At 37.2% G+C, this 26,443-nt stretch overlaps 1 protein-coding gene across 6 annotated transcripts in view; it reads right to left on the minus strand.

The window, feature by feature from the left end:
- Hppy (happyhour) overlaps positions 1–25,495 on the minus strand; it is a 42,489-nt gene extending 16,994 nt beyond the window's left edge. For 3 of the 6 annotated variants that reach the window (XM_064042388.1, XM_064042386.1, XM_064042385.1), the window contains exons 1-6: positions 25,230–25,494; positions 4,173–4,376; positions 3,383–3,489; positions 1,873–2,011; positions 1,358–1,430; positions 203–393 (exon numbers count right to left, since the gene is read on the minus strand). In XM_064042388.1, the coding sequence (XP_063898458.1) occupies positions 203–393; positions 1,358–1,430; positions 1,873–2,011; positions 3,383–3,489; positions 4,173–4,376; positions 25,230–25,340 (825 nt within the window). In that variant the 5' untranslated portion in view covers positions 25,341–25,494. Of the gene's footprint in view, positions 1–202; positions 394–1,357; positions 1,431–1,872; positions 2,012–3,382; positions 3,490–4,172; positions 4,377–25,229 lie in introns of all 6 variants that reach the window. The other 3 variants (XM_064042384.1, XM_064042383.1, XM_064042387.1) reach the window with 2 other exon arrangements.
- Between the last annotated feature and the right edge of the window lie 948 nt (positions 25,496–26,443).

Below are 26,443 nucleotides of genomic sequence, written 5' to 3' on the forward strand. Positions count from 1 at the left end.
TTCGACTCTTACTAGGCCATATTTTATTCGGTAACAGTAGTAGTTTTTACGGGACGCGGATAAAACCATAGGAAAAAGCTAGTAGTTATTAAAGCTGCTACAAGAAAAAGGCTCTTGGTGCCCTGTAGAGGGGAGCCCCAGATATACTTCAATCCCCTCCCAAAAACTACCAAAATGGTAGAATCCCTCACCAACTACCAACCTGTAACAACTTATCAGCCGTGGGCCTCTTCTTGGGGTTCTTGGTGAGCGCCAGCTTGAGGAAGGCGTGGAACACGGCGGACCAGCGCTCGCGCTCCTTCAGCGAGGGCGGCTTGAAGCCGGACTTGGACATGAGGAACAGCACCCGCATGGGGTGCAGCTCGAACATCGGGGGCTGCAGCTCTGCTAGCTCTGGAAGTGGAAGATTAAGGAAATTTAAAATTTTCGTCTTGTAATGCTTCATTTATACAATGTGTCCCGGGGATAAGTGACCGCCCGAAATTTTTTGAATATTTGTACAAAATTAAGGATAATTTCCTTTATATTTGGGACTTACCGCCTTTGGTTTTTTTTTAATGATTTTTAGTAAATACTGTGACGTGCTGCAGTTTTTTTAAGATATTTCCTAAGTTTTTACATCTTTTTAAATTCTTTTTTCTTTATTGACTAGCCGACATCATAGTTTATCAATTAAAATTATCAAACATAACAAAAATGTAATAAAACATTTATTAGAAAAAAAAAGAAAATAACGCCTTTTTTTCAAAATAAGTCCAATAAATGCCCCCTTAATATCACTTTCTTTTAATTTATTAATAAACTACATGATATTTCCTACAATAGCTCACAACAATGTTTGCTGCTATTTCAAACAAATGCAAAAATACAGTCAGTTGAAATTTGAAAAAAAAGAGCAAAGCCTGTTATTAACAGGCCTGACAATAAAAAATTTTTAATGATTTTTTTCAAAAATATAAAAGAAATTATCCTTAATTTTGTACAAATATTCAAAAAATTTCGGGCGGTCACTTTTCCCCGGGACACATTGTATATCACTAGCGACCCGGTCCGGCATCGCACGGGATGACAGTATTTTCCCACTATTTAATGTATGTTATTATACATATAAACCTTCCTCTTTAATCACTCTATATAAGAAAAAACGCATGAAAATCGGTTGCGTAGTTTTAAAGATTTAAGCATATACAGGAGCAGAGAAAAGGACTTTGTTTTATACTTTGTAATGATAAAGAGACATTTACATTCTCATCTTACAGTATCGTCTCCCAATTGTCCGCAAAACAAATTGGCTTAGTGTTGATGTTTTTTATAATTTAAATGAATGAGTAACTTACCTTATAATTAGTTAACTTACCAATAGCAGTGATCCCGCAGGCCCAAATATCACAGAGCTGGTTGTAACCTCCTTTTCGTTCTACCGCAGCCACCTGAAATATGGTACAAAAATATTTAAAAACCATTTATTAATTTTCGCGTGAAAGAGTAACGAACGTACCTACTCACATACATAAATCCTTACAAAATTTCTCATTTATAATATTAAGGATTAGTTTCTATGCTTCCTGTGGGAACTTTCCGCAGCCGGATAAAAAGTAAACTTTATGTTACCATGACTGGCAAGCTTCATCAAAACCCCTCGATAGCTTTAACATGAAGCAAAAAAGTATTCTTACAAACTTTCCCATCTATAATTATCGCGCTAATCTCGGGAAATACTGGTCCGATTTAAAAAAATATTTCAATGTTAGATAGCCCATTTATCGAAGAAGGCTTTTAATCCGGGTTCGTGCAGAGTTTCCCACAGGAAGCGAGTGAACCCTTAGCAGAAGCTAGTTTAGAATATTAGTACTAATGTCGTCATATCCATACCTCCGGCGCCATCCAGTAAGGCGTCCCAATGAAGGACTTCCTCTTGTTGATGGTGGCGGTGATCTGCGCCGACACGCCGAAGTCCGCCAGCTTCACGTCGCCGCACTCCGTCAGTAGGATGTTCGCGCCTTTTATGTCGCTGGAAACGTGATAAGTGTTTGTGAAAATCTTGGTCAAAGGGTATGCTTGTCGTGGTTGGTACGGGGATGGGTGAACATCTAAGTCCAAGTCAGAGATACCGCGGCCCTGGTACATAAAAGGCCTATGACGGAACACGACGGTTTTTAGTCAGTAAGAGTCTGACACTCCCTCACCGCTGCTAACCCACAGCGGGCAGCACACGTCAAATATCATCAAATGACCCCTCATTTGATGATATTTGACGTAGGAAAAAAAAAAAGCTACTAGTCTCCCTCCTTAGTAGTCTGAAGCCTGTAGAAAGTTGAAGTCGCCAGAGTTGGGCATAATGTAGTACTTGTCAAGTGTACTTATGAATACGAATAAAGTGGTACCAAGGTGCCTATCTCGTAATGACGGGTTCCTCCGTTTTTCGGGAAGTATTGGTCCCAGCTGTCATTTGAACATCTTTAGCTGTCTTTACTAAATGGTATCGGGCTTTACGGATAACTCGGTGGAAGAGATCGGATAGGCACAAAATCAATGATACTGTGCTACATCTGATTAAGCTAAAAGACGACTTGCTAGCCTTCTCAGGTCTTAGAGATATCTCCATCTTCGAGCTCTTAATTAAGGAGCTCCTAAATTCCCTGCTACTATTTTATGCTATGTACTTGTGTTGTTGTTTTATGTACAAATAACCATTATTGTACATCAACTTACTTCATACTGGCTACAAAAAGCCATGAACTTATGACGTCAAATCTTCCACCCAGCAACATACATATTACTATTATATTACTATAGAAACAGCACCCATAGTAGGAACATACCATGTCACTCCGCTATTGTTATACAGCTCCAGTTGTTGATAAAATGTTTCTACCTTATGTTTTGTTATTATGCCTGACTGTTTTATATAGCTGGTGTTTTATATACATAAGTTGTACGAGATGGTTGCCCATGTTGGTCTTATCAGATTCAAAAATATAGTTAAGATGAAGATCTTTCAAGAGAGAGGATGAGACTCCACAATAGCGGAGCGGAGAAAATTTTGAACATAAAAAAAACACAAATATCCAAATTGAGAACTTCCTCTTTTTTGGGAAATCGGTTAATAAATAGAATATCGTTATTCAAACTTACTATCTCCGCTCACTTATAGCTGAAGTTTCCCTGAGCGGGGAAAAGTCTGTTGGTATCTTAAAAACTTCTCCAGTTTGGTTATATTTAGCCTTATAAACCCCAATGGTACCCTGATCAACTTACTGACTATTACATACCCATATAGAAACAGAGTAAATTCATCACCAAGTCACACTAAAACAACATCTCACTCAACTTTCAACCTTACACTCCAGCTCTAAAGTTCAAACTCTTGCGCAATACTCACCGATGCATCTTGCCCATACTGTGGAGGTAAGACAGGCCGGTCAGAGTCTCTCGACACATGTAGGCTATCTGTAACTCTGTGAGAGGTCCCGTCACGTGGTATATGTCCTGGAATCAGTTATGGAGTCTTTTAATTAATGAATATGTTTCAACAAAACACTAACGCAAAATCCTAGCTATGCCTTGCGAAAGTATAGTTATCGGCACGAATCTTGAGCTCTGACCTTCACCTGCGCAGAAGTAATTTATTGGATCCCTTTTGTGGTATGAAGTGAGGCGCGGGGGCGGGCTAAAGCGGTAATTGGCCCGCAGTGCATCGCGTCATAGCCGTCATTCGGGATTGTTTTTTTGCTAATAAATCACTTCTGCGCAGATGTAGGTCAGAGCTCAAGATTCGTGCTGATAACTATACTTTGTCTGTCTCTTAATCGGCTTACTTGCGAAAATTTCCTGAAACGATCGCAATGAAATGTAGCACACATATAGTCTAGAGCCTGAGAAAGGAAAATAGGCTACTTGTCATCTACTGTCATCCAGGACTAAGGTGAAACAGCGGGAACAGCGTTTCTTTCTATAAGAACTTTTTGGACAAGTACTTACAGCGTTAATATTAAATATTGTATTTAAGATACCTATACCATTCTAGAGACTAACAAGGCCAATCAATTTTAAGGACTGCTCAAATCAAATCTCTGTCATCCTTACGTTTTTTGTGACCAAATTACTTTTAAGTAGACCTAACAGTTATGTAAAGTAAGTCTTACAAGATAAGAACCTCATAATAAAATTACCTGCAAACTCCCACCGCCACAATACTCCATAGAGATCCAAAGCTTATCCCTTCTAAGATAAGAGCCATAGTACGCAACAATGTTCGGGTGTCGACAGTCTTTCATCATCAGGATCTCCTGCTGGATGATGGCGAAGTCATCACCCGGTTCTAGCTTGATCACCTTGATGGCAGCGAGCTCATTGTTGCCGTTGAGCCTTTTCGCCTGGAATTAAACGAGGACATTGGTTTAAATTACATATGAATTAAATATCAATGGACAGACGATCTTATAAAGGTCGCCGGAAGACGCTGGTTGCAGGTCGCCTCCAACAGGTATCTGTGGAGATCTAAGGGGGAGGCCTATGTTCAGCAGTGGACGTTCTATGGCTGAGATGATGATGTTGATGAAATATCAATGGGTCCTATGGGGGTCCTAAGAGTGAGACAAACTTGTTTGCCGTGACGTGAAATGGCATGTTGCTGGCTTATGTATTGATAGTTCTATAATGTAAAATTGTAATACTACACTTCTGGACACATCTATTGGCCCACCTTGTATTTTCAGTTTCGTTTGGTCCTAGCAAAATTTTTATATTAGGTCGAGCAAAAGGTTTTTATGCAGTTTTGATCCTTGCACATTCACAATTTCATTCTATAGTCTTTTTTTGAATTTCGAATACAGAATTTAAAGAAACAAGAGACAATTTGGAGCCTGCTTGTTGATATCAAACAATCGATTACTAAGAAAACTTGGTTTTATTGGTTTACTTGGTTACTTATTCTTGAAAAAGTGATTGATATCTTTGGTTTTGCAACAAACATTACTTATTCTTAACATTAAGGTGAGGTTCTCTCAATAATCTATGGATACTTCACCTGAAGTCGCTGCCCAAGCTGTGGCACTTATTCAGGCTGGACACAGCCAAAGAAACGTGAGTGCTCAACTTAATTTAAGTCGATCTGCGGTCCGAAATGTTTATCGGAGGTACCTAGAGACTGGCGGCTTTGTTCGTCACCAAGGAAGGCCACGATGTCGGGTCACAACTGAAAGGCAGGATCGATTCATCGTGACGACCAGTTTGAGAAATCGTCACCTTACCTCCATTGAGATACAAAAACAACTTCGCGACTTCCACGGGGTATCTGTGAGTGCTCGAACTGTTCGGAGAAGTTTAAAAGAACACGTTGTGGTACCACACAAGCCCACTAATGGGCCCAAACTAACGCGAGCCCACCGAACAGCGCGCCTTCATTTCGCACGCAATCATTAAAATTGGACACAGCAAGATTGGAGCCGTGTAATCTTTTCTGATGAGTCTAAAATTGTGTTACATGGCAATGATGGAAGGAAGAAGGTCTACCGACGTAAGGGAGAGCGTTTCGCACAATGCTGCTTTGAAGAGAGTGTTGCTTATGGCGGTGGCTCAAGGACTGTCTGGGGCGGTATATCCGCGAGCGGCAAAACTCAACTTGAGGTTGTTACAGGACCACGGCTGCCAACATTAAATGCTGAAAGGTACATTCGTGAGTACTTAGGACCTCACGTGATACCATACGCGGACTATGTGGGCCCAAATTTCCTTTTTATGCATGATAATGCAAGAGCCCATGCGGCCGGCATCGTCAGGGAATATCTTCGGGATGTGAATATCACAGTTATGGACTGGCCAGCCAGAAGCCCAGACATGAACACCAATGAGCACATGTGGGACGAGCTAAAAAGACGTGTTAGGGCTCGTAAGCCAGTTGCCCAGACGATGCAGGAGTTGAAAACTGCCATAGAAGAGGAATAGGAGATGATCCCTCAAAACTTCATAGAGCAGTTGATAAACTCTATGTCTAATCGTATGAGAGCTGTGGTAGATGCCCATGGAGGCAACACACGTTATTAAATTAAACCTTTATTTGATAAAACATGTTTTTATTCAAAAATCAATTGCCTTTAACGAGGCACATATCCGACTTGTTAGGCGTAGCTCCATGTCGTATGGTATTCTGAATTCAAATTTAAAACAATACGATCGAAAAAGAAGGTAAAATGTATCAGGTTTAAAACTGCATCAACAGTTTTTGTTCAATCTAGCAATTATATTTCGGAAGGAGCCATCGAAACCTAAACTCTAAGGTGGGCCAATAGATGTGTCCAGAAGTGTATATGTGGTGTGGTCTGGTCTATAATTATTTATAGCTTCCGTGTCCTGTGCAAAAATTGCCAAAGAATTCGATGGCAATCATACAATCAGAAAAAGACTTCTAAAGCAATTTTACAAAAGGAACAAAATATATTATGTTGACATTTTCTGAGTGCTTTTCAAGTTGGTTTGATTTTAAAATACCTTTTTGTATAAAAGAGCCCTTTAAAATAAAATCAAATGCATCTACTTTTCAAAATCATACTTGAAACTCTTTATACTAAACACTTCTTCAAAACATACAGACAAACAATTTTGGGCAATCACTCCATTACTCATAATAAAATGCATTGCAAGACCACAAACAGACAGACAGACAATAATTCACACGCAAGTTGAAAGTTCTCCCCTTTTCACATAATCATAAAAAGTTCAATGATTCATTGATTCTAATGGCCAGACGGACTGGCTGGCGGAAGCTACGACTTTGTAGCAGGGATGGCAAAAATATTTTGCGAACCTTTTGGTGTGAGTCCTTTAAATTTTGGAATTTTAAAGCTAAGATTTAAATCTTTCGGTTATAGATAGATAGAGATGAGCTTAGATGAATAGAAGTGAATTTGTCAGAAGTAAAACAATTAAAGCAATAAAATAGGCGTTTATTAACACCAGCCTTCTTTGCCAAGGTTTGACACAATTTAAGACCAATTAAGAAAAATCGAAATCGCATAAATTGAAATAGCCACACAACTCTCCAGAAAATAAATAAGATGGACAAACATTTTAACCAATCTCCCAAAATCATTATTGAGTTAATTTCAGCAAACTTTTCTCGTATCTAAATACTATCATATTCGTAGCTATAAAAGTTCAATGTATCATTGATTCTACCAGACATAGGAACGTTAAGGGAAGCAACAAGTCACGATGTTAGGGGTGGCAAACGTCGGGATGACAGGATGGCAAACGTCGGGATGACAGGGTGGCAAACGGTTTTTTTAATTCATTTCGATTCAATTCTTGTTGCATACATTTGTTTCATTCATTGGCTGCCTGGAGGCTGATGCAGTAAAAATGAAATTGATGTTTGTTTGATTGGTTTAGCCTATAGGAAACAGGAATAGCGAGTATATTTTGAAGAGTTCAGGGTATTCAGGATCGACCTTTAAGTACGAATGTTTTGTAAAATTGTAGACGTTTGTATGAGTCACATTTGTAACATATTTTCGTCGCTAACGTACCTATAAACACTTCTTATTATTTTATCAGTGGCAGAGAAGAATAGAAGAGAAAGACATATATATACATACCCAATCCAGCCTTTATAAGACTTCAAAGATATATAATAACTAGCTTTTGGCCGTGACTTCGTTCGCGTGGAATAGTGACTTCCGTCAGATTTTTGGTTTGGCGCTATATGTCCGGAATAAAATTTTTATTTTTATATTTTTTTGTAATAAAATCTATCCTATGTCCTTTCTCAAGTTCCAAACTATGTCTGTACCAAATTTCATACAAATCGATTCAGTAGTTTAGGCGTGAAGAAAAGACAGACAGGCAGAGTTACTTTCACATTTATAATATTATTTGGATACGGATCTTTGTACAATACTTAGTCCAACAACCCTACAAATGTACGCGGCGTCTGACTCAAGTATCAACCATTGTTCCCAGCAGTTAATTGTGTACTAACTTAGTGCTCGACAAACCATACATATGTGTAGTGTTAAAAAGATAATGTTTGTCAACAGTCGCCGTTTCCCTATGGGTTTGGACTTAATGATGATGATTGTGAAGGTAAATAATTCATCTTTGGTTGCTAGGTTATGTTAATGTATGTGGGACTGTTACGGTCAAAGGGTGAGCGGTTTTGGATGAAATATGACTTGATGGCTTGACCCCAGGTGAAGAATGTAGGGTTTTGTTAAGTTAGTGCACAAAATAATTATTTTAAGTTAAGGACGAAAAGAGTAAAAGTACGCATTATCTGCCTAGCCATACACATATTTACTTTCATATACGGATAAAAACATATCAAATGCCTATTATTTTTTGTGACTATTTACTTCTTAAACAACAACTGAGTTTTAAGCTGTGATAGGACCCTTATTTACTCATATATTGGATGACCAAGTCATATTATTTAATTTGCTATAGTTACAGGTCTGCTTTAAAAAATCAAAAGCAATGGCACATTCAGATAAGATGCATTAGATTTGGGCTGCTGACACACTTACATACATTTCCTTATCGTAAAAAATAATAATTTGTAAAACATAGGTAGTTTCCATTCGGGGTTTAATCAATTATTTGGGGCAAAATAAAAAGTCAAGAGATTATCACAAAATTAAAAAAAAAAATAAGAATCATACTTAAGACACTATTGACGAATCACGTAAAAATGGAAATGTCCTTTCAGGAGTCGAACCCACAACGACGCAGACAATCGATCACCCCTTCCTCCCCAAAATTCTTTAAATCTTCAGACTTAAAATATCTTATCGTTAGTTAACGAGAAAAAAGAAACAACCAACCAAAATGAAGTGATCATCAATAATAATACATAGCAAGACTTTTTCACCATTTCCTCTTCGAAGCTAGATAAAATGATCCTCGCCCATATTTTCGCTACCGAAAACTATCCTGATAAATCTCTAGCTAGCGAGTTGCAATATCGCAACCACCCACTAGCACAATCATATTAAGCTTAATTGGAGGGGTCAACAGGAATTCCTGTTGGCATATTGCTTAATAGCATTATGAGGATAAAATATAGATTGTTATTGTTGGGCTATTCCTGCTTAAAGCGAAGAAGGAATTAAAGGAAGAGAAAATGGGTAAGGGGAATTAAAAAGACGTAAAACGAGTGGATAAACTTCTTCAAGTTTTATGTTATGACAAAATTTCTTCTTCTTCCCAGCAAAAACACATAGGAAATGGTGAAGGGTGGGCGTTTTGGGTGCTGTCTATTGAAAATTCCTGACGTTCAAAAAGTGCTGTCTTGCAGCCAAGTTTGAATAAATGATTTTTGATATTGATTTTTTCCTAAGAGCACACGGTTATGATTCCTTCCCAGACGTACTAGATTTTTCTCTTCTGGTAAAAATAGTGTTATAGGATCGGAAGAATGAATCTGTGCCGTAGTTCGCTTGTACAAATGTGGTATGGTAGAGCCGAAATGGATGAACCGATTTGAATACGGTATTTTTTTATTAAAAAAATAAACATTTTTTGAAGCAGGCTTTCCTCGTTTATATTTACGAATTCCCCGCCATATTATGCCACTACAATTTAGCAATCTTGTCACGAGGTCATTGACACGGCGGGCGCAAGTTTTACTAATTAGACCAGTGGTCAAATATGCTGCATTTGGCTACAGATAACTGTTGTTACGTGATTGTAGGCCTTGTGGGGTAGGCAGAGCACTGGGTTGGAATATAAACGCGAATTTATTGCAAGAAAACATTGACTGTCATTTTTGACAGCGTAAAAGTTCGTTGCAACTTTTTTTTTCCGACGTCAAAAATCATCAAATGACCCCTCCCGCTGTGGGTTAGCAGCGGTGAGGGAGTGTCAGACTCTTACTGACTAAAAACCGTCGTGTTCCGTCATAGGCCTTTTATGTACCAGGGCCGCGGTATCTCTTTCGAACAACCCGCAGCCCCGGCAGGCCTTGGCCCTGCTGGGCCCCGCTGGGGTTCGTTGCAACTCCTGTGTTTATTAAGAACGAAAGAAAAAAAGAGCCAGCGAGGGGTCCCGGGTAAATGACTACAGATTACAGTCGCGGTCCCAAATACACATAAGATTTTGTTACTTGACATTTGTAAGTTAGTTAAAAAAATCTAATCATCAACCTAAAAAATCATTATTAAAAAAACCGGTTCAATTACCAAAAAGCCGATCTCCCGAACATAGACATTTGTTATTCAACTACCCAAAATTGGAAACCGTAGCTAATTCTATGACATTGATACAATTTTCAATTACGAGTGGATTCCATATTTGTATGTTAAATGAAAAATAAAGTGAACTTTATCAATTTTTGCTTTATCTTCTTTTAATGAAAAAAAAAGACAAAGAAAAATATCAAACTATCATGGATCTAGAAGACGATGACTGCTGCTGTGTTTATTTTTCCACCGACTGAAAAAGGTTACGCGGTCGGATTGAGACCCTCCCATTTTTTGGGAAATAAGTTAAAAATGACATCTGAACTTGCAATGTAGATTTGCGACTAACTCATTATGAAGACCCATTTTAAAGACGCAAGAATGAAAGTGAAGCACAATTCTGCCAGAATAAGTTATTTATTTTCACTTTAATAATAAAAAGTAATTCCACTTCAGTTTCCAATTCTTCACACTACAACTTACATAACATAGCATACATTCTTTAGAAAACGACCTCGAGTGATATTTTGCACGATCTTGAGGCAAATAGCTTCAATCTAAATAATGTGATAAAACTCCTTGCGCACGCGACGGCGAACGATATGTTCCGTAAATTGTACTGTTATAATATAATAGTTATTTATTTTACTTTCGCTTAAAAGCTAATTATTAAAATGCAACTATGCAATATTAAAGAAATTATCACGACCATGCTCAAAATGTACCAGATAAGTTTAGGTCCAGGGATAAAAATTGTTATAAGAAGCTATTACTATAACACTATAAGTAAGTTCACATGTGGAAATCTGGGATAAAATAAGCAACCTAGGAGTTTGTTTTTAACATGTTATATCGGATTTCCCTAAATATTCCTTTCTTCAATCATCAAATCACCCCTCCAGTTATGGATGCAACGAGAGCGAATTTTATCACCTCTATGTGTCTGAATTCACTCAAATTCGCCTAACAGCTTCTAATATCAAATCCCAATTACATTCTGTCCACCAGACCAGATATCATAATTTTACACCACCTAATTAACAGTTTCAACTGTATTGCAAATAAACATGACACATATTTAGTAATTCCATCGGTCACGCGAACGCCGACGGTTTATCGATAACATTACGGAATTTATCGACATTATCTATGCAAACTCGAACAGCAGATTAAAACCCTGATATAGCTTGTTGCAATTGATTTTTGCATTCAGTGAAAGTTAGGGAACCACCAGTCTAACCACGGGGTATTGGGTTGCCCGGGTAACTGGGTTGAGGGGGTCAGATAGGGCAGTCGCTCCTTGTAAAGCACTGGGACTCAGCTACATCCGGTTAGACTGGAAGCCGACCCCAACATAGTTGGGAAAAAGGCTCGGAGGATGATGAAAGTACAGGGAACCAGGTATTCCAAGGCTGTTCTGGTAACTGGACTTCCTCATCATCAGCTCATGTCTAGAAGTGGACGGAAAAAGTCAATCTTCAACTCAAAATCTCTCAATAATGTCGACTGTCTTTTGGATGCCATGGCTCCTTGGTTTAATCTAAGTATTCTTGTATAATTAAGGATCCTGACGTGTTTTATGAATTACGGAAAAAAACATGAATAGTTGTGACAGCGGTTAGTACAGAAAATAGTCTTTCATCCATTGTCAGACAGATGATTGATGAAGTATTGTTTTTGTTTAATACGACAAACTTGTACTATATCTAGCTTCCGCTGACAGTTCCACGCACATGCCGTGGGAACTAATTTGCACACCTGGATATAAAATAGTTTATAGCCTTCCTCTATTAATTGGCTATCAAATATGTTTTTCAAATCAGACCAGTATTTCCTAAGGTTAGCGTGTTTAAACAAGACAACTCTGTAGTTATAATTTTAGTAAGATCAACTTTCGAGTACAAAATTGCATCCCAAAACTTATTCCTCCAAAATAGAGACCTAGTAATGTCTCTGTTTCTCTTCTTGCAATACTCCGATTCCCTCAAAAGATTATCTAGCCCCTTCCTTCCTTCCTCCTTCCTCCGAGCCTTTTTCCCAAACTATGTTGGGGTTGGCTTCCAGTCTAACCGGATGTAGCTGAGTACCAGTGCATTACAAGGAGCGACTGCCCTGTCTGACCCCCTCAACCCAGTTACCTGGGCAATCCAAAAGATTATCTAGCCCCAATATCCAAAAAAAAACCTAGATTCACTACTATCTCTGCCTCTCCTCTTGCAATACTAACATCGCTCATTACACAGCAACGGCAGCCGAAGCGTATCGGCTCGAACATGCAGCGTTCAACTTTCACTCGTTTTGTCACTCGACCTTGCCTGGGCATCGAACCTGTGCCATTGACAGTGCCACTTGACAGTGCCACTTGACTAACTAACCTTAGGTTCAGAGCTTTATGTTATGAGATGGATGAATCACATACTACTCGAATAACGAAATTGTGTTATTTCTTCATCTTTTCTTTAAGGATCCTTCAATATTTGATAGTCATAAGATTTTCAATATTTACTAGATATAATATATCTCCATAGAATAGTAGGTAAATAAATGAAATAAATCAATTATAAACTTAGTGGGTTTGATTCTCCAAATGGACCAATGGCAACACGAGGTGATTCTGACGACTTGAATGCACTCTAATTAAATCTCACTCAAATTAAAACCAAAATAAATTAACTATACGGTATCAATTACATATTTTCGCAAACAGGTAAAATTACCAATTAACAAGCACACAGCAATTAATTATTTTCAGCTTAATTATGAAACAATTCATTAACAAATCAAGGGGTTTGTTCCAAAAATACAATTTAATTACAAAAGGATCACAGACATGACGTATGTACTTCAAAAACAAGGGCAGAACATGTGCCCAACACATTGTTATAAAATTATTGTTATTCCCACATTTGTGTATGCTACCCATCTATTTTGGTATGCCGATAATAATGAGACCGAGAGCGTTCGTCTGAAGATATCATAATGTTATTTAAATGTAAATCGCAAACGTGGATAGGAAGACAAGTAAGAGTTATTTATTGAGAGGTGGGACTAGATCTGCCAAAGTACAGATAAGTATAGATAGAGATATGATACACCATTAAACTGAGAAGATTAAATCATCAAAACGGTACCTAACAATACAAGTGAAATATGCTTGCATGAAAGAAACAACTTTGAGAGATGATAAGCCTAACTGTAATTTAATTAATGATAAAATAGGAAATACGGTTCTGTCTATCTTTATTTCTCTTTTTTCTGACTCTGATGTCTCCCGATACACGCAGAGTGGAATTGGAAGATCATGGGCTTCAGAAGGAACATGGGTGGGGTTTAGTGAGGTAAAGTCTGACAGTCTTTCTTATGGTACACCCGCAGGAGAAGGGATCATCTGGTAATATCCTCCTAGTTACCCAAATAAAATGTCCTCGATGTTTTGGTATTTTCTAGTATCATTGACCAATGGAAGATTTCTAATAAAAACACAACTAGGTATACTATTTTAATGAATGACATCAGTTTAAAACCGGTCCTAGTAAAATACAGCCTAAATCTTTTCCTAAACTACTTATTTAATCTTCATCCTACTAGTGGCTAAAGATAGATTGATAGCCATAAATAAAGATAAGACAAGTTTACAAATTGAGAGATCATAAGCTGTGTTATAAAAAAGTAATTTCATGACAAATCGATTTTTATTATATTGCTGTAGGTTTTCTATAAACGCCGTATAAAAACACGTTCAATAAAGAAAAACAGGTAAGTATCTGGTAACATAAAATTTTTATTTACCCCTGTAATCTATTCATTTACCTAGCCTTTTCCCAAATATGTTGGGGACGGCTTCCAGTCTAACCAGTTGCAGACGAGTACCAGTGTTTACATGAAGCGACTGCCTATCTGACCTAATGAACTCAGTTTCCTGGGCGGCCCGATAAGACTGGTTGTCAGACTTTCTGGCTTCTGACTACCCGTAACTACTGCCAAGATGTTCAAATTACAGCCGGGACCCACCAATTGAATTCGCTTTCCTGAAGACGGAGGAACTAGCCATGATAATATGGTTACCCATCCACGGATCGACCGCACCACACATTCCTCAATCTTTATTATATTTTGATTTAAATTACCAATTGCCATCAACATATAAAACCGATTACTAAGTAATAAAACGAAAACCGCTAACATATAACGTAAACATCTAGATTTTGTATGTTTTTCATATGTATTTACAATATACACAGCTGTTATAACAAGTCGACGATCGAACCAGTTCTTTGTTTTAGGTATTTATAATAATAGGACGATGACATGGTATATTGGTATCTAGTTCTCGCCAATCTTATTGTCGTCAAGTCACTGCGCGAGCCTCTGCGCAGAAAGCAATTTTTGGTATTAGGGGGTGGCGAGCGTGGAAGAGTATGGGCTACATACGTATACTTGTGCTCTGAATATAGTTGAAGACAGCCATCGGGTTTTGCGAATCATGACTATCATGAGTAGGTACATCGGCAGTGTGAACTCAATCTCGATATACCCGGTCAAAGGCGCAGAGGCAGGGCAAAACTGCGGTGGTTGAGTGTCATAAAGACATGGAAATCTGCGATCTCGGATAGCTCGAAGGGGAAGAAGAAGATACGGAAAGTGGACCCCGTCACAAGACGGGATAAACGTTAAGAAGAAGAAGCAATTTATCATGACTGGACAAAACCAAGCTAGTGTTCTCCATAGTGTACTAAATAAATAAATAAATTAATGTAGCTTCCTTAGGAAGCAAGCAAAATCGTCAGCGGAAACTAGTGGAACATAATAATGGTGCTATAAAAATCATCTATCAACCATGATTGTTTTGTTATTGCGCAGCTGACCTCAAGATTTCTTTATTTACGTTAACAGAAGCCGGTCATTGGTCAATCATATTGGTTAAACACATTCTTCTCCTTATCGGTACGAATAAATAGTTAGGTAGAGAGTCATGACGTGATCAAAAGTTAGATAAATAGCCAGCAAGTTAGTATAAGTCAACATGGCTATTTACGAATGTGGCTGACAGGTGAACCCTAGATGATTTTTGCCGATAGTAATTAGTTGTTAAGTAATTAATCTAAATCTGATTGAATAATAAAAATTGATCCAAGACGAAAGAAACGATGTATTGTGTGAAAGTGGATATAGCTAGAAACAATTTGACTTATGAGATGACGGCAGATAGAAGAGTATGGATGAAGAAAACATACTGAGCCAACCTCAAATAAAATTGGGATAAGGTCAAGAGGACGCTGAATTAAACCAAAGAACACTTCTAATCTCAGACCATCTAACCCATTATATGTAGAAACCCCAAGGACATCTGACCAGTTCCCATATTTAATAGGCTGGTTCACACAGTAGGAACCTACCCACAGGCACATTAATCAAATACTTGTTATGCATAACAATGCACAATGCAACTGATTGACCGTTTATATAATATACGGCACATAATATTACATCGTTTACATTCAGATTGACTAATGGGATGGGTGACCGTCTTATGATCATGATGAGAGCTCCTCCGTGTTTCGGAACGGCACGTTACATTTGTGGGTCCTGGTTGTCATTTGAAAAACTTTGGCAATCGTATCAGGAAGCTGGGTGGAAAAGGTCAGATGGGTAGGCAATCACCCCAATGCAAAATACTGGTTCTCCTGCTGCATACGATTAGACTGACAGCTGATCCCAACTTAGTTGAGAAAAGACAAGGCAGATGTTGATGTCATTGAAACCGGCTAAGTTGCTATCCGTACGGAAAACCCGCGTAGTCGGCATAATTTTAATACCTTCCGATGGCGTTTAAGATGAAGAAGAACTTGATAGACAATGCTAACGACAAGCCAGTAAGGACATATCTATTCATTTAAATAACAAGGAAAATCAACACAATATGTACTTTGAGATCATTGCTTTATCAGAATTATAAATAGAGAAACCATTGCAATAACTATGCCCGTTTTTGGAAATTTCGAAATTGTTAAGTCGACTGAAGCATTATCGATGAAAGAATATAAGAGTTTGCGAAACAAGAATATTAAAAAAAAACTGCAAAAACCTAACCATGAAAGAGCATATCAATCTGAAATCGGAACAGGTAGAGGACCAGATAGTCCAACACAGAATACGAGAGTTGCAATCAGTTACTCCGTCAAGCAAGTATGTATGTACAACCCGACATGTTCACAAAAAAAACAATAAGACCCAAATGATACACGAGTACCAATCTCACTGAGATAATACCGCATCAATATTTGGACAACAGCGACTGAGACCGGATATAATTATTATTTGTTCATTGAATCGTCAAATTACATGATAACTTGTATCGACTTTCTCTACGTTTAAAAAGTTTCTGATGTATGTCGAAATATATTACGATGATCAGAAATTGAGCGGGGTATGTTATTATTTGTAGACTTTCTTGAATTTAATACTAAGATTAATTTCTTGAGGTTTCTCTCTTTAACTTATTTCTTCAACTCTCATTTCAATAGATACTTCATTTTAACTTTTTTGTAATCTATCATTGGCTTCCTTGATCTTCCATCAACCACAGCAGTTTGTCTGTCATTAGTGTCCATTTATACTAAACAGGCAAAATATGCAGATTTTATAGCATTTTAGTATAACAAGCATAAATCTTGATTTAAATTGAGCCTACCAGTTTACTTCCCTTGACCAATAGCTATTTCACCTTTCCTAACATATATAGCCAATTATTTTGGTACAAGCAAATCTGCTGATGATGACTCATAGAAGTTCAATAAAACACGTTTAAAATCAACAGCCATTAACCACAGCTAGTGCAACGAACTTATCATAGTTAAACACATATTTACTGCAGGAGTTAATAACCTAGGGTAATGTCACGCAAGGCCGTATAGCTCAGGTCAATCCGTCTGTTTTGACCTGTATGGTGACTAATGATGATGGCCTCTTTGAAAGGGTTGGAGAATAGTAGCGGACTTGACACATGGTGGCAAACATCGTCACGAATTGATGAATAGTTACATACATATTTCGATTCTTATTGAGTTTGAAGCTTGAACCTTTAAGTAAGTGACCAAAGTCAAAGAACCCTAAGGCTGCTGAGTAAAGAATGTCTCTTCCTCTGCCGATGTCGATAAATATTAACCTCTCACAGTTTTTATTTGAGTAACATTTTATCTTGACCACACTTAACACTAGGTTTTACAATAACTAATTGCACTTTTATAGAGCTAATCATATTTACCAAAACAAAAATAACAAAGAAAATTGCGCAACCCAGATTCCGGAAGCACAGCCTATTCTACAGTAATAGGAAGTAGAATAATTCAAGTCGAATCGAAGTCACGCAAGGCATAAAATCCTAAGACCTGGTTGCACTGTTTAACTATAACGATAACCAAACCATAACCAGCCGTATACTTGCCGGTTATTGGTAAAACCGGCGCTTTGACAACTGAAATTCTACATGATCTTCGTATGCTATTGTATGTATCAATACATACTATAACTCTCATCATCCTCCGAGCCTTTTTCCCAATCATGTTGGGGTCGGCTTCCAGTCTAACCGGATTCATCTGAGTACCAGTGCTATAACTCTATCTATCTGCTGATTTTAAAAAGAGTACCCATGGAGTTTCTTGCTCGTTCGTCTCCATAGGAAGCTACTTTTGGAATGGCCAACTAGAATCAAACTTTATATTTTTGACGTACATAAGTGCTTGTAAAAGCCTAAGAGAAATAAAATGATTTGACTTTGACTTTGAAAATGGCTCGAAATGGTGCAAGTCACTGTAAGTGTGTGAGCCGATGATTCAGAAGCGATGAGTAGATCCGTCATAGCTTCTGAATCATGGGGTAAATGATGATGTGGTAATTGCTGCTGTAGTTCCGTTTGGTGAGGAAGGTGATATATTGTAAATGATTTCCGATCTCTTTATACGTTTACTGTAAGATTATTTTCTATGAATTTTCAACTAACGTTCTTACAAAGTTTCATTGAATTTTCTTGATTTAAAAGACCTGGCTGACCTCGATATATTGAAAATTAACATAAAGGCTTATGTTGCAGCTTGAAAATATCCCTGCATACCGATATTTAAGACGAAGGCACTAGGCATATAATAATTTCAGAACACAATATCTTTAAAGCACATAATATGGATGCGAATATTAAAGTCGTGGAACAATTTACAATATTGCATGTCTGGGGAGCACGCCATGGGTGGATTTTAGCATTTTTATTAACATCTGCCAAGCGGCAGGCTATGGGTATGGTTATATGTTTGAAGGCACAATATGTATGGTGTTGTATTGCGGTATTTTAGAAAATTATGAGCGTTAGGTAGCTTTGTGTGCCTTTCTGCAATAAAAATGACTCAAGAATATTGTACTTTTTTGTTATTTTGTCTATTTTGACGATCGGAGCTCATCACTCTGACATACTAATATTTCAAAAGCGAAAGTTTGTGAATGTGTATTTGTAAATGTGTTTGTATGTTTATTCCTTCTTCACGTGTAGTAGATCCTGTAGATCCCTCAGGTAGTGGGTGAAACGCTAGTCGAAGCTAGTAGCTACTAAAGGTCTACAAACATCTTGGGCACTGTAGTTTAAGTGGCAACTCTTGAAAACCACATTCAACGTTCAAAGGCCACACTGGGGATCAGACCAGTCTAACTGAGCAATACAAAAATTACTGAGGTTTGCAAAAGCCCAAAGGCCCTGACCAGTGACCACATACCATCAGGCTAGTTCGCCATAACATGACCCATTTCACCACGGCTACTACGTTTACTACAAAATAATGTGACCATAGCATGTCTCTATACCATTAAATAACAAACGCCATTTCACTAAATCACTTTTAAAACATAGTAGAAAACCTTTTTAACTTTTGCGTCGTAGAAAAATTAACCCTACATTGTTCAACACAATTATTGTGGTTTCTTTACTTTTCTTTATCGGACTGTTTTAGCTGGCCAATGGTTAAAGCACCAGCCTCTCAAAAACGAGTTTGCGGGTTCTATCTACGTCAAAAGTTTGTTTATTTACTTGAACACGCTAATCTAAAGAACTACTAGTCTGATTTGAGAAATTCTCTCAGATTTAGAGAGCCCATTTATCGAGTAAGGCCACAGTTTATCCTGCCGGGGCTGCGGGAGAGTTGCCGCAGCCCCGCTGCTAACCTGTGGGATGATTCATTCATAAGATGATTTTTGACGTCGCGTCGTTATAAAAAAGGCCACATTTTATCCGGGTGAGCGGAGTAGTTTCCAAGGGTCCCGGATGAAACCTCTGGCGGAAGCCAGTCTTGAAATAAAATACAGTTTAAGAAGACACATTCTTCAAATAAATTGTTTCATTGTTCGTTAAGACAAATTGTGGTTGTATTACTATCAAGTAAAAGTTAAACAAATTGTTGTAATTGCTTAACTTGTGACGTGGCTTAAGTTCTTACACTCATTGTAATGAGTCAGGTGGCTAAAATATTTCTCATAAGTACTTAGGTACTTGTAATATAAACTTTTCGCTTTATACTTGTGGTTAACCAACATTCCTGCTTATCTTGAAATGGTGGCTAAGCTACATACACACAATTTTTTGACGATTTTTTATTACCTATTAAGTTTTTATTTATTTAAAACTGTTTTCCCGCGGTTTCACCTGCGACTCGCGGGACCTTCTTCCCGTGTCCGGACAAAACATAGCCTATGTTTTACTTGGGAATAGTGTGCAAAACAAATAATGTTGCTGCTCTATTATATTATAATCTCTTGTCTATTATAGATCTTTACATTAGTATAGATGAAAGGTAAATACATCTCTGCTCATAACTTTTAGACAAACAAGCATGATGCTACTACCTCTATTCTAGAAACATTCACCAATATTGCACCGCCAAGCAAGTCTATTAGAGCATTTAGTGATTGAATCAGCAAGGCCTTGATAGTGCACTTAAAAATTAAATCACCGATCGGCTGAAATCACGGAGCAACGAAACATGACCAGAGATGCCACAATGCAGATAGGTATTTTTTCCGATGGTAAAAATCATCAAATGACCCCCCCCCGTTGTGGGTTAGCAGCGGTGAGGGAGTGTCAGACTCTTACTGACTAAAATCCATCGTGTCCCTTGTAGGCCTATGTACCAGGGCCGCGGTAACTCTTTCGAACAATCTCTCAGCCCCACGCAGGTAGGTCAGGCGCCTTCTTCTAGCTCAAATACGTACGGTGGGCATGACCAAAACGATTAGTTACGAGTGAACTATCGAAGCGTTCGGATTCTTTGAGACATCTTTGAGATTTTTGGTATTACCAAAAATGCTCGGGTCTAAAGAAGGCGTATAAGGGCGAAGACAGTAACGTTCCTCGTCCCTCGAACACCCGCATTTTTTGGCGCTATTTTCTTAGGCGATTTTCCGTTATGGCACCTCCGCTAGTCATTTTGTTCTCCATGGCTGCGATCGACAGCGGCGTCTATAGATACTACAGTATAATATTGTTAGTGTTAGACTATGCTTGTTTTAGGTCATGAAATACGTAAACTAGGTCTCGTTTCTGTAAAGGTTTTATGTTGTGTTACTTTGAAGACTGGTTTGGTAAATAAACGACTTAGTTTATAAGACACAAATTATCCAAAAAGAAAGTAAAATTGATTATTTACGAAAGCCCTTACTTAATGAGCATACATTGACTGTTAATTACGTAAATACTTTAATGACATCATTTACTTGTCGGATGTAAGGAAATGACTCATTTACAAGATAATTCTGAGAAATCACATCAGATCCTATAAACAGAGTTCATTCATTTTCTAAGTTACATGACCTGCCCTACTATTATTATGATATCAGAGTTTAGAAATTGACAAGTTAAAATACAGAACACCAGCTTCCATAAACCTTTTTTAGCTACATCCCGTGGAAATTAATTCGTCCCCACACTCGAATAAAAACCATCCTCTAAAAGCCTTCTACGATAAATGGGATATCTATCACCGAAATATTTTTTCAAATCAGTTTTTTCAGCTTAGTAGTACCTGATTTTAGCGCATTCAACTAAACAAACCAATCAATGTTTCAAGCTTTATAACATTAGTGTACAATAATTATGATCACAACATTTACTTACTACCAAAATAGGTCTGTTACTTCACCAGATCTTACTACAAGCAATTTTCTTTCATTCTCTTCAAAGTATTGAAAAGGACATGGAAAACGGCCAAGTGTATTGGAAGCCAGCTATTCCCTCGAGGGTTAAGGGTCAAACGCGTCACGCGTCAAACCAATCGGGTAAAAGTTTTGTATGGGTGGAAGAATTTCATCCCATTGGATGACAACGTGACTCGTAATCTCTATGGGAACATACAGATATGTTTGCAAAATCTTTTGGTACATAATAGAATGCAATATTATAGGTATATAACAAGTGGCGGTAGCTCCGCCATGCGGATAAAAAGAAAGCTACAGCCTGAAACAGTTGCAGAATTTTTCAAATCAGTCCTGCGCCTAGTTTCTGAGATTAGCGCGTTTAAGGCGAGGAAGTGGTCAACAATAATTCCATAACCGGCACGCGCATCTAAGGCGCCAAAAGGGGTCGGAGCGTCTGAGCGGGGCGAGGATAACAATACGCGCGCTAGCTTATAACTAAAAGTCGTAAGCGACAAAATGGTTTTGTAATTTTAATATTTAGAAATGATAATTTAATAAAAATTCCTACTACCATTTTAAAGAGTATGTATATACTCAACTACTAAAAAAGTTAAGAGGCTTAAATCGGTCCCGTTTGCCCATAATATGTGAATCTCTTTTTAAAAAGAGGTATGTTTGATATATTTTTCTCTGTTATAAAAGTTACCTAATCATGTTTCTACAACAAACAAAATAAGGTTTATATCGTGAACTTTCAGATAACCAAGTTGTATTTTGATCCGTTTTGTATTTACTGAGAAAAATTGAAATCCTTGGGGCCAAAAATTCCAATTCGTCCTCTTAAGAAAACAAACTAACTCTTCAGCTTTATAATGTTAGTATACCTAAGATGAACGCAATTTATTCTTATTATGACGTGTGATTATATTATAACAGAAATAAAATTATAATTATAGTTAGAAACCGGTTAGAAAGTGATCTGATGCTGCAATCTGTCGCTTTTATTAAAATCTTATTCATATTATTATGCATCCAACTCAGAATGCAAACTAATGCGCGAAATTTAATTAATCGTCAATTTATTAAACGAAGTTTTTTTTTACTGTTCTATCTAAAAATAAAAATACATGATACCGAGTGTCCTTCGACCGTTTTTCGCGAAAAAATGTTGATCCGGATTTACAACGCCGCGATATTATCGGTCAAACAAAGATTATCTTAATACCAAAATGGAAAGCACATTTGTAAACATGTGACGTTTTCACTTGTAAACAAGACTTTTTTTAGAATTAAATTATCAATTTTTATTTTCAGCAGTAGTTACAATTTCAACTATCTGACTATATTTCATTTATGGGATACAGCCAGGTCTCAGTAATAGGGTCCCATTTCACCCTTTAGGTATGACATTAGGTGTATAACGTTAGTTTAATTTTTGTCATTATTTATTGTTCTCCAATCACCACATTGTATCATAGTCAGGCCTTTCAAATTTGTCACTCAACAAACACAAAACCGTCTGACATTGACCAAAAATCGACATTATCAGATAAACAATAAAATACCAAAATCACTGGCAAGGCCACACCACCTGACACGAGAGGTTCCGACGCGGGAATCGAACCGAAACACCCGTGAGTCACGTAACACTGACTCATGTTGATATTTCGTAATTTCGTACAGTAAGTTTACAGTGAGTATGTCTCCTTTCTTGAAAGCAATGCAGTTTATTTTAGAAATTGGTAAATAGCATCTGAATGGAGATATAATTAAGTGTAGTAAGCTAAGGCTTAGTCATTGCAATTTCTTCGTTAGCAAGACAATAAAGAAGCTACATTAATTGACACAATCCAAGATAAATTCAATAGGTATTCCCCAATATACAAAAACCAATGTGCTGATGATTCTGGTTTTCAACTGGACCTAAGAGGAGTTGAGCAGTTAATGATTTAAGTGCGAATGTAAAACAAAAGCGAATGCTGGTATTTAGAACCTTTGGCAGTAAGAGCAGACTTGTTCAAATCTGGAGAAATGGTAAAAAGGGAAATAATAAAAGCTCTGATAGAGTAAGTATGTAAAATAAATAAAAATACCAGAGTAAAGGTCCTAATGTGAGAACTGATGGATAAAAGATTTATGGAATGTTGTCTTGAATTCCTATTCACAGTCCATTCAGTCTCTGTTCGCCTTTTTCTATCTAGACATTTGTTTGTGAAAAATGGATGCACGCTACCCAAAGCTAAGATTTCGATCAAGGTAGTCGCTCATTCTGGAAGGCCTACATTTAGCAGTGGAGGGCCATAAGCTGATATGATGATGACAAGATAGAGGATAGATTATGAGATGACATCTAGCTTAGAATGATAGGACTATAACTGTGTTGTGTGTGCTTTCAATAGACATAACTATAAATGTTTATTTTTTAATTTTTATGTAGTGCGGATGGTGCACCAGATAAATAAATAACTTCCATTCAGTCAATACTGTATTGAAAATAGCCAGTAATGGTTAAATTCTAACTCCACATAATATATTGTCTGTCTATCTACTTATGTACCTGATTGTTGACGAAGATATCAGTGTACAAACAGCAGTGCCAATAAAACATTTTGGCAAAACCACACTAGGTCAGGGAGGCCTTGTTTCAACATTCTATTATATAGCTCTATGTATACAGGTAACAGATATTTTAACAATGCAAATTGACACTGAAACCTGAAAATCTATTTCCTAATACAGGAATATCTGACTGTATGACTGTTTATTGAAGTTTATAGATGGAACAGTTTTGGATGTATAATAGCTAGTATTTTGATAAACAATAGGTATATACAGGTTCATAATAACTGGATATTTTAACAGGTTAAAAGTATAGAAATACCAAAAACACAAGCTATATGGAACTTTACATATATTAAAAGTAGAAGACTTAGTTTAATTTTTATTATCAGCCATATATGTATATTATAAATTTATAGAAAGATGAAAGGATCGGGAAAGCCTTATGAAATCTCTCTTATGAGAAATAACAGGGTGTAATTATAGTAATATCATTTGCTACATTTAGATAAACTTATCAAAACGGTTTTACAACTCAGAATTCATTTGACTAGTATTATTACCACAGACAACAGTTCTGATTTTGTTTTCAGTGGCATTGTTTAATTTTTTCACTAGTAAACAAGGCCTTGAAATGACTCACTAATACACCTAACTATTACTAACATTAAAACAACTTGTTATGCAACTGCAATGACTGCTATTCAATAGTTTGCAATTGTTAACTAAATTATATGAGTTGACTCTCATTTAAATGAAAAAAAAACTTTGGTACAATAACTATAGGATTTAAAGATTAGTAGATAGATATTATGGATGTATTTTCTGAACGAAAAGACAGAAATTTCTGTGTCAAAAATTAGGTCAGATTTATTGAACAGGAAAATTTAATGCAGCTCAATTAAATAAACATAATACTTAATAATTGCCTAACAAATGTCTAGAGGTGTGATCACAGACAATATTCACGGATTATTTAAATAAAGAACAGTGGCAGAACAAAGAGCTGTGATGTGTTTTGAATATCACAACACCACTGGGTGTGTTCACTACTAATTAGTAAACCAGACTTGTCCTGCACTCAAGGTCATTAGTAACACGTGTTTTTTATCTCTAACATCGCTCCATAAACAATACACAACACTGAATACCTTTATTGTTGAAAATTCTGTCGATTATCAACATTTTTTTCCATCATGAAAAATAGAACGGGATTTATATTGACATTTTTGGCGACTGAATGACCGAGAAAGTGTGTGAATCGTGTCGATATTGACTAGAATACGCGTAAATTCTAGAATAAAGTATTTTAGAAAGGCCCCCTACCTTGTATACATCACCGTAGGTTCCCGAACCGATTCTCTGAATGAGTTCATACTCATCTTGTGGATTCCTCCGAGATATATCCGAACTCAAAACACCACCACTATGCGCCATAATCACTATTGAACACTAAACTAACATTTATCTACACTTTCATCTCATCATTCACATAATTATTAACACAAAACGTCGTGAAATTAATTATTTTTCTATCACTCGACATCGTCTGACGTTTGCCATGCCACAGTGCCATTCTTGGTGTTGTCATACACTGAATTCGAAAACAACATTATGATGAATAGTTTTCTACCAACCGGGTGGTTTGATTCATGGACTGGAACAACGGATCGGCAATATTATATTTATCAAAATAATTATAATATACTTAAAAATAAATCCTAAAATGGGTAACTACTGTATACAACGGGTAACATACAAATATCCGTCACATGAATTTATTGTTGAAAATAAAATACCAATGAATCCTTTCTCATTTGGTGGCAACATCGACGGATGCTGTCATTGAACCATAGAGTTTTATTTTGATTTTTCTTAATTTTTGGTAACCACAGTGTTTTTATATTAATTTTTCGAAGATATCGTAGCTTTGGTCATTCGCCGAATAAAGCCAACGCCTATTTTACCCACATTGCACCGCGCACACAAAGGATTAGAGGGGTGTGATAACATAAGCTTGTTGTTAATATCATCTTTCCTCTTTCTATTCGGGTCTTCAGTTGTTAGTCCTATAAAACATATGCGACCCGTCAATGCTAGACAGGGCTTTCTTTTATATTGGTAATTATGGCCGAAGAGGCCTCGCCTCGGCTCCCTATCGGTACGCCTGACGTCCCCTTTTTTTGCTCCACTATTGGGATTTTTTTTACTGCCTCGTTGGTCTAGCATCTGTGCACGAGGTCTCGAGTTCGATTCCCAGGTCGGGCAAAAATCTAAAAAGGTTTGTGAGTTTCAAAAGCTTACAAAACAGCCCGGAAGTGCACCTGTGTTTACTTGCGTAAATGCATGTGTACTGTATTATGTCTTGCACAGTTGGCTGATCTCCTTATATGAGAACAGCCGCAATGGCCGATAGTCAGATAGGAGGACATCATTGGGGAGTTTGTGACGCCTCTTCTTCTCTTCAAAACCACATAAAGTGGTGAAGGGCAGGCGTTTTTGGGGGGCTATCTCACGTAATTTTAACGTTCACAAAGTGT

This window comes from Helicoverpa armigera, chromosome 28 (genome assembly GCF_030705265.1).
Source record: "Helicoverpa armigera isolate CAAS_96S chromosome 28, ASM3070526v1, whole genome shotgun sequence".
Lineage (NCBI taxonomy): Eukaryota > Metazoa > Arthropoda > Insecta > Lepidoptera > Noctuidae > Helicoverpa > Helicoverpa armigera.